Below are 12,880 nucleotides of genomic sequence, written 5' to 3'. Positions count from 1 at the left end.
CAATGCCTCCACCAATCCAACTTTACAATGTGCAGAGAGGTCTGACTGAGTGTGCTATGACTTTTGATTTTGATACCTATAAACCTTCAACTTTTCAGCTTTTTGTAACTCCAAAAACTCTATCCATTAACATGGTGAAATGTTGATTTAGGCCAACATTCTGAGAGCCCCATTGTTACTGCAACTGCTATGGAACTTTCAGAACTCTTAAAAATGAAAACAACAGGAGACCTGCAGAACACATTCTTAGAATGATGATGACAACAACGTGCTCTCTTGGCTACCAGTTCTACCCCACTGACACCACTCTCAACCACTTAACCAACCAACTCCACCACTCTCAACCACTTAACCACTGACTCTAGCAGAGGGAGAGAGACGCTGCCCCACTGAACTATTCAAGAAAATTCTATCTATTCTATGACTATATTCCAACTATTCTATCTATCTATCTATCTATCTATCTGTGTAGACTGACTCCAATTAAATAACTTTCATTCAGATTTTTGATACTACAGTATTTTTGACACTTTCTGAGCTTTAATCGAATTTGCATGAAATCCTTTTAATGTCTATACATGGCCTTAAACTCGTGTAACGTGAGTTCCTTGAAAAAATCTAATCATACTCAAATTTGCTTGAAAACCTATTAATTCCTACGGCCATTTGCTCTGAATGGGGACATTTTAAAATGTAGGTACTTTTTCATATTTTAACGTTCCATCCAACTTTAAAATGTGTAGACTGACCCCACTTAAATAACATCCATTCAGAGTTGTTATACTATTTAGACTTTTTAAACATTAAGCACATTTACACTCTCCTTTTTAAGTTGCATGAATTAACATGGGTTTCTATGAGGACCATTGGGTTCCTATTATACATTTTAAAAAGCATATCCTGTGTAATGTTTTAGACTTGACAATTCAATCCAACTTTAAAATGTGCAGACTGACCCCACTTAAATAACTTCCATTTCAGAGTTTTGATACTACACTTCTCAAGATGCATTATGGAGGACTTTGCTTCTGGGGGTGCTCTTGAGTCCAAAGGAGTCCCCAAAATAGTCAGAAATAATGCCTAGAAATGATCTCACTGGTCAAAAAGAGGCACACCTCCTAATACCCATGAGCATAAGCTTTGGTAAGCCTAACAGTAAGGATTGTGTGGTTTTACAAGAAATTGATTAATATTACATAAGGAGTATGATAACCAAACAGTCAAGCAAAATGTTTTAAGGAAAACAATTAGCAATTTAACTTCTATAGTGTATCTTTAACTGTGACAATAGTGTACATCTAGATTCAAATGAATAGCCTAGCACTGGGCTATATTGATCATTAGTCTCTGACCCCAATTGGGCATTCTCTCTCTGAGTCATCTAACTTGTAAAAGTTTGACAATTTTTGCTGTTGTTTTAGCTATGTATAACCCTGTTCAGAGAATACTGTATTAAGAAACCCCTGCTATATCACTACTAGCGTTTCTAATGTAGTATAGGACATCACCAGTGCATCGTGTAGGACTTGAGTTGATGCCAGATAAGGTCGTCATTAAGCCGAGCCTATTGAAACGATTAACTCTTGACAAACACTTGGAACCTTTTCATCAGTATTTGACACTAGGGGATTTGGACATTTAGGCGCCCCTGATGTCTGAGCACAAATATTTGCAGTAGGCGATCAATGCACATCTTTCTCTCTGGGATGTTTGTGCAGGGTTTACTGAGGGTTTAAAGGTGTCTAAAATCACTGAGCTTTCATTCTCCATTCGGGAATGATACTAGTTTGAGCAAGGATTAAATAGGGGATTAGGAACGCTATTGTAGGTGGCTGTTTAATGTAATTTAAGCCTGGGTCCCCTGTCCTTGCATAAAATCAACTCAGAGAAGATAAAGTATGAATGTGTTGATATTACAATTGTTTGTCGTTTTACCAGTAATTATGAGTTGCAAAAACAAAAATAAACACGCAGTCCTATCGGAACATTCACCCAGCACCAAACCATTGCGTTAAGACGCATCCATCAGTTTGGATAAACATCTGGATTTTGTGTTAACTTTGTTACATCGTTGGTACGCTGCCAATTGGCATTAGAGATGTTAATGTGACCGTTTGAGAGAGGTGTGAAGAAGACATGTGGTATAGTCACAGCTACCTGCAAACTGTGAGGTGTTAATTCTGTTCCCCTGACCATCACCCCGAGACAGACGCACACGTGCCAACACTCAGATGCCTTCAGGCTTTCTCCATATAATGCGTGAGTTAATATTTTACACTTTCTTTTAATAGCATGATTATTTAGCTCTAGCTTGACTGAATTATTGATTTCATCTTAATAGCCTACTTAGTGCAATCGTTGTAAAATCAGTGTAGAGGAAATCGAAAGTAGAGCAGTCATATCATATCAGGAGACAGAGGTTAGGCAAGACGCGTGCAAGGCTATAGACTAAGCAAGGAAAGAGTTACAATTTCAGTTTATCTTGTTCTGTAGTCTGCCTTGGTTTAGGGCTACGAAATAAGGCGTCCCTTGTAATGCAAAAGTCACTTACACACACACACACACACACACACACACACACAATGTACATAATGTACACAATTACGCATAGGCGTCATTTTTATTCCCAGTAAAATGTCCCGTATTTGGTGGGAACTGGGGAAACCTGGGACCATGATGTCAGCTGATGTCAGCATGACACCACTGGCCTGCAAAAGGCAATGTGTTATTTCATTTGGACAAAAATACTACTGGAAAGGTGCGACCAAACTGGGGACATAAAGTGTCACCTTCAGCTGTCAATGACCAGCACGCGGCTGGGACTGGGAATCAGCTTGTCTCGAGCTCTGGGTGTCGCACCTAACACCTCAGCAGAACTTACATTCAAATGTATAGTCCCTTGTACCTTCTGCCACCGAGTAACACCTCTACAAATGTTCTCTCCGTAAGTCTTTCCGCCCCTCAAGGTTTGTTCCCTGTTGTTCTCCGCCTTGTGTTAACGCTCGGACGGTCGGACACACGTCGCACCTCGACCAAAGCCACGTGGGGAGTGGAGTGTCAAGATGTGCAAGAAAATGACATACAGTATTCCTGATTATTTGGAGGCCAGTTCTTATTGTCTGTATGTTTAGCCTATTATTGACCTACACAGATGGCGTCACTGTGTGTCTCTCCATGGAGATGCAGCATGCTACCTGTTAAACGCATGCTGTGTCATGTCCTCGTATCGGACATATTACAATATGCACATATTCGATCATGCCATCTGCTCATCGATTTCTGTCTCTTTCTCCTCCGTCAAATTCCTCCCAGGACACGCCACGACACCTGTGTATCCCTCTATCCCAGGATGTTATCGGTCGTCTATTAGCATAACGCTGCCAAGCTCACTCAGCCCTCCTAAAATCAATCACTGTTCAGATGTGTAAAGCCCGATAAGCAGATATTGTAAGAGATTTATTGTTTTCTTTTCTTCTTTAGCTTTTACGCATATATGCCTATTTAGTGCCAGAGAGTGCAGATATACCCATCATAAACTACAGACCTAATATGAATGTATTTTGTTTCTTTGTTTTGGGCACTGACTCGTTTTGTTGGATACAGGGATTACTGCTATAGACCTCATAAAAAGGCCATTGTTTGCTTAAAATTGTCACAACACAGCATGCGTCGTATTAAAACCACACAACGCGCATTGTTGTTTTGGTTAAAGCCACCTCTCCCCAAAAGATGCGACCAGTCCGGTGGTGGTTACGCACGATGGCTACTCGTATTGTTTAGAGGACAAGCTCATATTTATTTATCCAGTCTTTTGTCCCGGTTTGAAACTCAAGCCGCGAAAGTACCCTGTCTAGATAATTATCCAACAAAATCATGACAATAGGGGTTCATCTGTACCCTCTTGTCTGTGTGTGACGCGCGTTAGCGGAGCGTGCCTGGGGTAACGTCAGGGCAGCGGAGACACGCGTGGCCCTCATTACAATGACAATAGACCGAGCGCCAAAGAGGAGCAACAGTTTGTAAAGCCACCATTGTCCCGGTGGACCCCCACAACACGCACACAGTCCACACGCCCGGTTTATACACCATGATTAGATTAGGCTATGTTTATACACTCATTCATCGTGCACAATGTTGTACGCCTACTGTTGTAATTCAGTTGATTTGTGGCCATTTCGATCATTATGGTTCCATTTATCTTTGATGATCGTATTTATTGGTTTTTATAAACTGTTCTCATGATGTTCCCTTCGTTTCAGTTTGTGTTATGTTATTGGCACTTTATGTCGCAAATAGTAGACTAGGCCGACTATTTCATTCATTCATTCCGCTGCACGCTTGAATGTATGGCAGTGGATTGGTTTATGATCTAGCTATGCTCTCCATTTGTCTGGACCTGAACTGCAATGAAATGTTACTGAATAATGGGGATTTTCTCGGGCTGTGCCATGGTGATGCGTGTTCTCCCTCATCAATCCAGTCAGAAAATATGCTATATAGATGACCATAATTCCTATAGCTCAAGTACTCTTGTTGCCTAAACGACTCACATTGTTAGTGGAGGTTATAGGTTCTGACCCAAGAAAATGCTTGCATGCGTGCTTATGACGAAGTAAATACGTTAAATATCGAAAGAGGTGGGGTATTGCATCGCCAGGTGCCGTTGATTATCATCCAGCTGTAGTCAGCCCGCCCCCAAAAGCAATTATTTGACATCTCCAGTCCTCCGTGCTACCCCCATCGTCCCTCCTTCTCCCCCCTCAAGACCCCAGCCCACAACCAAGACAACAAAAGACCCCTCCGAATCTTTCCATGGTCCAATAAAACATCTCCCTCCACAAGTCTGCCGCTTTAACGACTCGCACGCGTCAGAACAATTACGATTCTGGGGCTGAATTAAGGGCTGTGCGCGCTGCCCCCTCCTCCTTCCTCCACCCTCCACCCTCGACGGCCGTTGGTCGCCCTCCCTGGAGAAAGGGATGAAAACATCTCAGAAGAATAGGGTGGCACGCGACATGCTGAAGAAAACAAAAAGAGTACAAAACTAAGCACTGGTTAATAGAAGTACAGTGACTGGTGTTTTTCTTCGCCAGTTAAGTGATCATACACATAGAGCCCATATTTCTATCAATACGTTTAATTTCTGTACATTCTTTACCCTATAGGCCTCTTGAAAATACAGTATATGTTATCTGAATAATAATTCACAGGTAGGGTTTCTAATTCCACTGTATGATGTTATGTTTAGCAGTGTAGTCATTTGGACGCATTGGGTTCTCAGGTGGTGTTAGTATATACAAGCACACCTTATTGTATCCTCTGCTGTGTGTATGATGCGTTATATGCTTACATATGGTTCCATCGTTATGTTACCCTATCCAATTACGCTGGTGAAATCGAATCAAAGCGTCCATCGTAAACACACCAAATTGCAGGCAAATTTTTACAACCTACTTGGCACTCCCCCTCCAGCGCCCCCCCCCCTCCTCCCTCTGGTCCCGAGTATAAAGTCCCTGCCGCACGCTTCACCACACGAAACTGAACGTACAAATCCAGAGCGCAGCTAAAGGACTTTATTTTCGCTCCAATTCAATGAAGAACTGTCTGATCTAATTCTTTATGCATTTTGCGCTTGCTCTTTTTCTTCTTGTTTTGGGACACAAGACATTTTCATCTATATTGGATATCTAGCACTATCTGCTATACGTTTATAGCAGACGAAAAAACACAGCCCAAAATGGCTTATTTGTTATTAACTTGTGTTTTGGCCTTTATCTCAACGCAACTGGTGAGTGCACTTCTATATTCAATTCAATATGAGTTGTAGAAACGCTTAAGGCGATTGTAACTTGTTACATTTCATGTTGTTTGGACACCGTGCACTGACACCTATGCTTGTTCCTTCCCGTAGGTCGAGTCGTCCGGTGTGTTTGAGTTGAAGGTACACTCTTTCAGCAGTACCCGCAATGTCTGCAAACGGTTTCGGGACTGTCAGATCTTTTTCCGCGTCTGCCTCAAACACTCACAGGATGTCATCTCACCAGAACCACCGTGCACCTACGGCACGGGCCTCACCGACATCTTCAGTGCCGACCAGAGCTCCATCTCCGCGAGCGCACCGGTCAGAGTACCTTTCCATTTCAAATGGCCGGTGAGTACCGATACCATCCAGAAGCGCAATGTACCGCACTATACATTTATGATTATGCCATACAAATGTCATTTGCTCATTGGAGGTCTTTGGCATAACTTGTTGGCTAATGATTTCTTCTTAATTATTGTAGGGAACATTTTCGCTGATAATCGAGGCCTGGAACGCCGAGTCCTCCGACGGACAGTCCACAGGTAGGTGACCCAGACACGACGTTCCTCCAGGGGGCGGAAAGCTGCTTTCATCTGCTTCTCAAATATACTGCCAAATCTATCAGCGCAGAAATCACGTTTTACGCATTTGTTCAAATAGGTTGTTTGATTAATTAAAAGGCATATTTAAAATACTATCCAATTACTGTACTCTATTTTCCAAAAACAATTTGAGCATATCAAGAGGCTTGATAGTAATCAACTGAATTTCTCTCCACCAACAGAAAACCAGAATAACTTGATCAGCCGTCTGGCCACCCGTAGAAGATTAGCCATCGGCGAGGACTGGTCGCAGGATGTGCATTCTGGAGAGCAAAGTGAACTGCGCTATTCCTACCACGTTGTCTGTGATGAGTTTTACCACGGGGACAGCTGCTCGGACTACTGCCGCCCCCGTGACGACCAGTTCGGACACTATACCTGTGATGCCGCGGGGAACAGGATGTGCCTGTCTGGATGGAATGGGGAATACTGCTCAGAACGTAAGTTTAGGCCTAAATATATCTCCAGTGTTTCTTTGTAAACGAACTGAAACTGGATTGCTATCCATTGCTTATTTTCTCTATATACTAGACCAATGTCCAGCAACGTTTTTTTTTCCGACACTGATTTCTTTTCAAGTGCGCGCGTAATTTTCCACTTTTTAAATTGTTAACTAAAGCAGTTCAACGACATCCTTAGCGAAAAAAAGCGCTTGTGTCTATTCACATGTGGAGTTTGTCTGCGTCTTTTGTTCGCACCAACAATGGGAAGTTGGGTGTATGGTTTAACAGGGACACGCGTTGGAACTTAATGTGCGCTCCCTTGCGTGAAAAAAGACGGCATGTGTTCCTTTTGTGTGCGTACCAGCTGCTTCGTTTAGTACTTAACAAATACTTGATGTGTCTGAGCCCGGCAAAGGGGGGTTGTTTTGTGATGCGAACGGGGGCACACTCATTCTAATTTCTCCCCTTTCTCTCTCTCTCTATCTCCACAGCCATCTGCTCGTCTGGCTGCAGTGAGAAGCACGGTTATTGTGAGGCCCCCGGCGAGTGCAAGTGTCGCATGGGGTGGCAGGGGCCCCTCTGTGATGAGTGCGAAAGCCACCCGGGCTGCCTGCATGGCACCTGCGGCCAGCCGTGGCAGTGCAACTGCAAGGAGGGCTGGGGAGGCCTGTTCTGCGACCAGGATCTCAACTACTGCACCAACCACAAGCCCTGCATGAACGATGCTACGTGTACCAACACGGGCCAGGGCAGTTACACCTGTACCTGCCGACCGGGCTTCAGCGGCAACAACTGTGAGATCGAGACCAACGAGTGTGACAGTAACCCCTGCAAGAACGGAGGCAGCTGTAACGTAAGTTCTAGGCTTCCCTTGAACAGTTGTGCTGTATCTTCTGATATGAGTATATGTTCAGGTAGAAAATGCTAAGGCGTATTTACAATGCTGACTGGTCTGTTTGATGTTCCTGATGTAGGATCTAGAGAGTGACTACACCTGCACCTGCCCTCAAGGCTTCTACGGCAAGAACTGTGAGATTAGTGCCATGACCTGTGCTGACGATCCCTGCTTCAACGGAGGCACCTGCGTGGAGAAGGCGACAGGCGGCTACTCCTGCCTCTGCCCCTCCGGCTACATGGGCTCCAACTGCGAGAAGAAGATTGACCGCTGCAGCAACGAGCCCTGTGCTAACGGTAAGAATCTTCCCAGGGTCATCAGTGTGTGTGTGTGTGGGTGGGAGAGATGACAAGCCACACCTCTGATCATCATCATCATGGCGCTCCTAGGAAGCGTATCTGTGCTGCAACACACATTTTTTGTTCAGTCATGTTTTTGTAAAGGTAGTCTTTGAAGGCTTGCTCTTTTCTTTACTGGTTCACTTGGTTTTGTTTTGAAATGCAACCCTTGCACATACTACTGCCTACTATGTTAACCATAACAAAAATGCAGCCAGAGCCAGAGACACGATTCAAACGACGCCAGGCCCTGGCTGAGACTGATACAAGGTCTTTAGATATTGCTGTAATTCTCAGGCTGAATGTTACCAGTGGAAGTGTTTTCACTGCTGATTCCTCCTCCTCCCTTGGGTTCTCATTAGCGAGATTGGAGCTCCACATCATGTGGGAAAGAGTGGGAGCTTATCCGTAATCTGTTGAATGTGCGTGATATCATACATTTTCCATAAGTGCATCATTTGCTGTTTTCTGGATTGATTTTTAACCCCTTGTGAATGTCTTGGCTCTGATAGGTGGACAGTGCCTGGATCTAGGCCACAGCGTCAAATGCCGTTGTCGCCCTGGCTTCTCCGGTCCGCGCTGCCAGACCAACGTCGACGACTGCAGCCGCAATCCATGCCGCAATGCGGGCACCTGCGTGGATGGCATCAATGACTTCACCTGTACCTGCACCCTGGGCTTCACTGGCAAGGACTGCAGCATCCGTTCCGACGCGTGTTCCATCTTGCCCTGTCAGAACGGCGGTACCTGCTACACACACTTCACCGGGCCGGTGTGCCAATGCCCAGCCGGCTACATGGGCTCCCGTTGTGAGTTCCGCCTGCAGCCCACCCGCCAGCCCACGGCCACACCCGACAGCTTCCCCGCCGCCCTGGGGGTCTCCTTCGCCCTTGGCCTGGTGACCCTCACCCTGGTGGTCTGTGCCGCCATCTTCGTCCTGAGGCAGATGAGACGCGACCGGAGGGCGATGTCGTCGTCGGTGCGTAACGACTTGGAGACGGTCAACAACCTGGCCACTACCGGGTCGTCAGCGGGCCTGGCCAGTCTCAGAGAGAAGGAGGCCTTCCTTATCCCCGGCGGACATTACAAGGTGTCCAATAAGGATGCTGCACTCAGCGCCGGCTCCGCAGAGAAACATGGTGACAAGGCAGCCTACAAGCAGAAGATGGTCGACTACAACCTGGCCAAGGAGCAGGATCGTCATGCTAAGAGCAAGTTTGACCTGTAAGTATACTCCACCATCACAACGCATCACAAACACCTCCTCACCCTACTCTATCGCTTTGTGTTCACCTAACATCAGGGCTCTCTGGAATAGTGGACATGTTAGAACTTGGTAATGGAACACTGCAATGTTTACTGTTTATCAGATTTGTGGTTGGATACCATGAAATACTCTGGGTCTGATTCAATAAGGGGTTTCATTACAAGATAAAACAGAAGGAACGTTTTGTGTTTTTGTATGACATTGCTCTTGTGGAAACCAAACTAACCTTTCTCCTTATCTCCTTGTAACAGAAAAAAATCTGAAGCTACCATCTTGGTTCCCCCAATGGGTTTCCCAAAAGACGGCCTGTATCATCCGGTTTTCATCATCCCTGAGCAAATGGAAGTCTTTGCTACTGAGGTAAGCAAGCTCATCCATTATATTCTTCTCTGTGTGCATTCAGAATTCATTTTGAAAATGTTGTACAATTTGAAGATTGGATTGTAACTAACTATCTCTTTCTATCTTTCTTTGTCATTTTCTCATTTTAGGTTTAACAACAGTATTCTGAAGTATTGGAGTACGACAACCACCAAGGGCTTTGCCTGAACATGTTTACAATCTTTCAAAGACAATTCAAATCATTGAAGAGGATATATTATAGAAACATATATTATTTAATATTTATTCATGCTGCTCATTGAAAATGACATTTTTTCCCATAACATTGATAATGTTTGGAAGACGTCAACACGTGAAAAGTGGGGGGCTGGAGAAAAAGAGAGAATGTCCAGCATCATTTGCACTACATTTAAAAAAAAAAAAACCTAATCTTTTTTCTTTCTTTTTTTGTATTTTAAAAATGAACAAAAGAGAACTTTTTTTCTCTGAAGAGGGCCCAGGATTCCCCCAATCAGAGAGAGGCAGGGCCTTTTCCACTCCTGAAGCCTTACTGAACAAAAAAACTACAACTCCCACCAATCACCATGAGTGGCCTTTTCAATCAAAGAATAAGCTTCACTACAATCCACCTGAGAATCAACAGTCACAGCAAGAGGAACTGTTTTTTTTTTACAGACCTCTTTGGATTTGGTTCTTTCGGTATCAGTGCGAGAAACGATGTGTAGCTATCAAAAGAAATGAAGATGAAGGTTTCGCTAAAAGCTAAGAAGGACGGATATCTCTGAGTTTAAAGTTGAAATGTGAAACTAAACTGGACTCGCTTTTCTTTATGGAATTCAATCACCAATGTGCCCTATTGGAGCGTGACGGTATGTTCGGGAAACTCAATCTTATCAAGTGCCTGATCTTTAAATTATGCTACGACTTTAAGGAAAAATGGTACTGATCATACAAACTGAAAAATTGCAAAATGTTCTTTTATGTGTTTGTTCAATATCGTACATGTTTTTTTCATGGTTGCTTTTTGCAAACCAGAGTCTTAATTGGAGCCAGTAGAGTTTTTAGTACATGTCATGTGTCCAGTTGGACTATCTCAATGCCTTTGTGTACAACTTCCAACCTGTCAATTACCTAGTGCTTCTTCTGACATTCCCATGACTTGAATGCAGTTTATTATGTAAAACGACTGCCTCAAAGACCACAAGAAATCCTGGTTTTGTCAACAACAATGCCTGGTCTTTTAAAAAAAGATTTCTCCTCTACCGAGTGAAGGACTCCAAAGAGAGGTTTTTCAATTGAGTTCTTTTTCATTTGAAACCAAATAATGTTTTGTTTTTTATATTTGTATCATTGTCCTCTTTTAATTTAAAAATGCAATGTGTACATAACCTTGAGATATTCTTTCTATTTAATTTTTTTGTACATTATTTGTATTTATGAAGAGAATTGTATATATGTCTATGTATGTGCCTATTGTCACAAAGTCAAAAATCTATATTTTTTCATAAATAAATCAGAAAGAAACGTAATTCATGTGGAATCCATTTTGTCATATGCTGGGGGGCTTCTCTCTGGGATGCTCAAGTGGAAGGACCTCACCACTGTGGTTGACTTAAACCGTCCCTGAACCCCAATAGATAGCAGTGATGTTGGCTTCTTAGAGAGAGAGAGGGAATGACGTGGACAGCACAAGCTGGCAGATTGTTGCCTAGGAGGCGGCTACGCACGCCGCTGTTGGGAGATGCATCATCTAGGGATTAATGTGAAGCTAGAAGAGAGAGACAGATCCTACAGAGCGATTCTCTCTAAAGCCTGGGGGCCAAGTTCCCACAGCATACATTATCTGGCTCTAAAGCCCGGCTTTAATCCATCTCCCCCCATGCCTGTATATATATGCTAATTCTCTATCACTTTCTCCACCGCCTCCCCCTCCGCCAGACCCTGTATTGTGCAAAATAGATTAAATAAAGCGTATGTTAACAAATTAGCATGCTCTGCTCTGCACTGCTGCGCTTAGCGTCATGTGTATGCATCTGCTGACTGCTAATGTGATCAGATAATTTCTTCTGAAATATGAAATCTTGATGAAGGAAATTCCTAAATAAATACTCATCATGAAAAGGGTTCCTGTGTTGGAGGGTCTTGGTTAGGAGGAGTCCCCTACCTCACCTGGGGTGGGGTGGGGTGGGGGGGACCTGACGCTGTGGGGCCTGTCCACAGCCTGCCTAAGCCAGAGCAGGCCTGGATGCTAAGCTACGCTAGCTAAGGCTAGCACAACAAACACAGCCTCCCTTTAGAGAGAAGGTTCACCCCAGTTTAATACTCACAAAAGGCTGAACTCTTTTTGTCCATAGCGATAACGGAATTGTGTGTTTGTGTATGTGCGTACATGTGTGTGTGTGTTTGCATGTGTGCTTATGAGATCCATAATAATCCTCTTATCAAATATGGCATTATCTCCAAAGCATGGTCTTACCAACTTTTATTGATTTGAAGCCCCACTCCCTCAGTCTGTTTTTCTTTACCACACTCCTTCTCCTTTCTCCTCCTCCTCTCCTTTCTCTCTCTCTTCCTGCAGCTGTCCAGCTTGAGTAAAGTCTGAACAAATCCTCTTTTGGATTGGTGCTAAAAGTGCGGGTTAAGATGAGCAAGCACCTGCTGCTAAGCTCGTTGGACATGGTGTTGTCGGCTGCACCCTGAAGTGTGTGTGTGTGTGTGTGTGTGTGTGTGTGTGCGCGCGTGTGCGTGTGTTTACATGTGTGTTTACGTGTGTTTATGTGTGTGTACGTGTGTGTATGTGTGTGTGTGTACGTGTGTGTGTGTGTGTGTGCCCACGCCCATGTGTGCGTGTGTGTGTATATCGCTGAATGTTATGTGGCTTCTTTCATGGCACTATGAAGCAAAACAGAAAGCAAGCAGATGTGTGTACAAAGGACAACAGAGAGACTCAGCCCTGTCAATAATGTTTCAGTTCAGGCTGATCGATGAAAATACATTTCTCTTGCTGCCTTTAAACAATTTATTTTGCTGTACAAATCATCAGCCACTACTCACTGACAAGCTTGCATTTGTTCTATAGATTGATTCGGAGAAGACCTGTACTGTAGCACTGTACTTAAAGCATACAGTTATCATGTTTTCTTAACGCATTATAAGACTTGTTATAAGCATGTATGACTGCATTATAATG

At 43.8% G+C, this 12,880-nt stretch overlaps 1 protein-coding gene across 1 annotated transcript; it reads left to right on the top strand.

Annotated features, from left to right (window-relative positions):
• Positions 1–5,553: 5,553 nt before the first annotated feature.
• dlc (deltaC) lies at positions 5,554–11,213 on the top strand. The gene is made up of 9 exons (XM_083681023.1): positions 5,554–5,788; positions 5,912–6,151; positions 6,285–6,345; positions 6,588–6,845; positions 7,340–7,701; positions 7,823–8,039; positions 8,594–9,305; positions 9,600–9,708; positions 9,840–11,213. Exons 1-9 carry the CDS (start codon positions 5,738–5,740, stop codon positions 9,843–9,845), a joined length of 2,016 nt encoding a protein of 671 aa, XP_083537149.1. The 5' UTR covers positions 5,554–5,737; the 3' UTR covers positions 9,846–11,213.
• The last annotated feature ends 1,667 nt before the right edge of the window (positions 11,214–12,880 follow it).

The sequence above is a fragment of the Argentina silus genome (assembly GCF_951799395.1).
Source record: "Argentina silus genome assembly, chromosome: 11".
NCBI lineage: Eukaryota > Metazoa > Chordata > Actinopteri > Argentiniformes > Argentinidae > Argentina > Argentina silus.
Note: the sequence above shows the minus strand (reverse complement) of the source record. Positions and strands in the feature narration are given on the sequence as shown.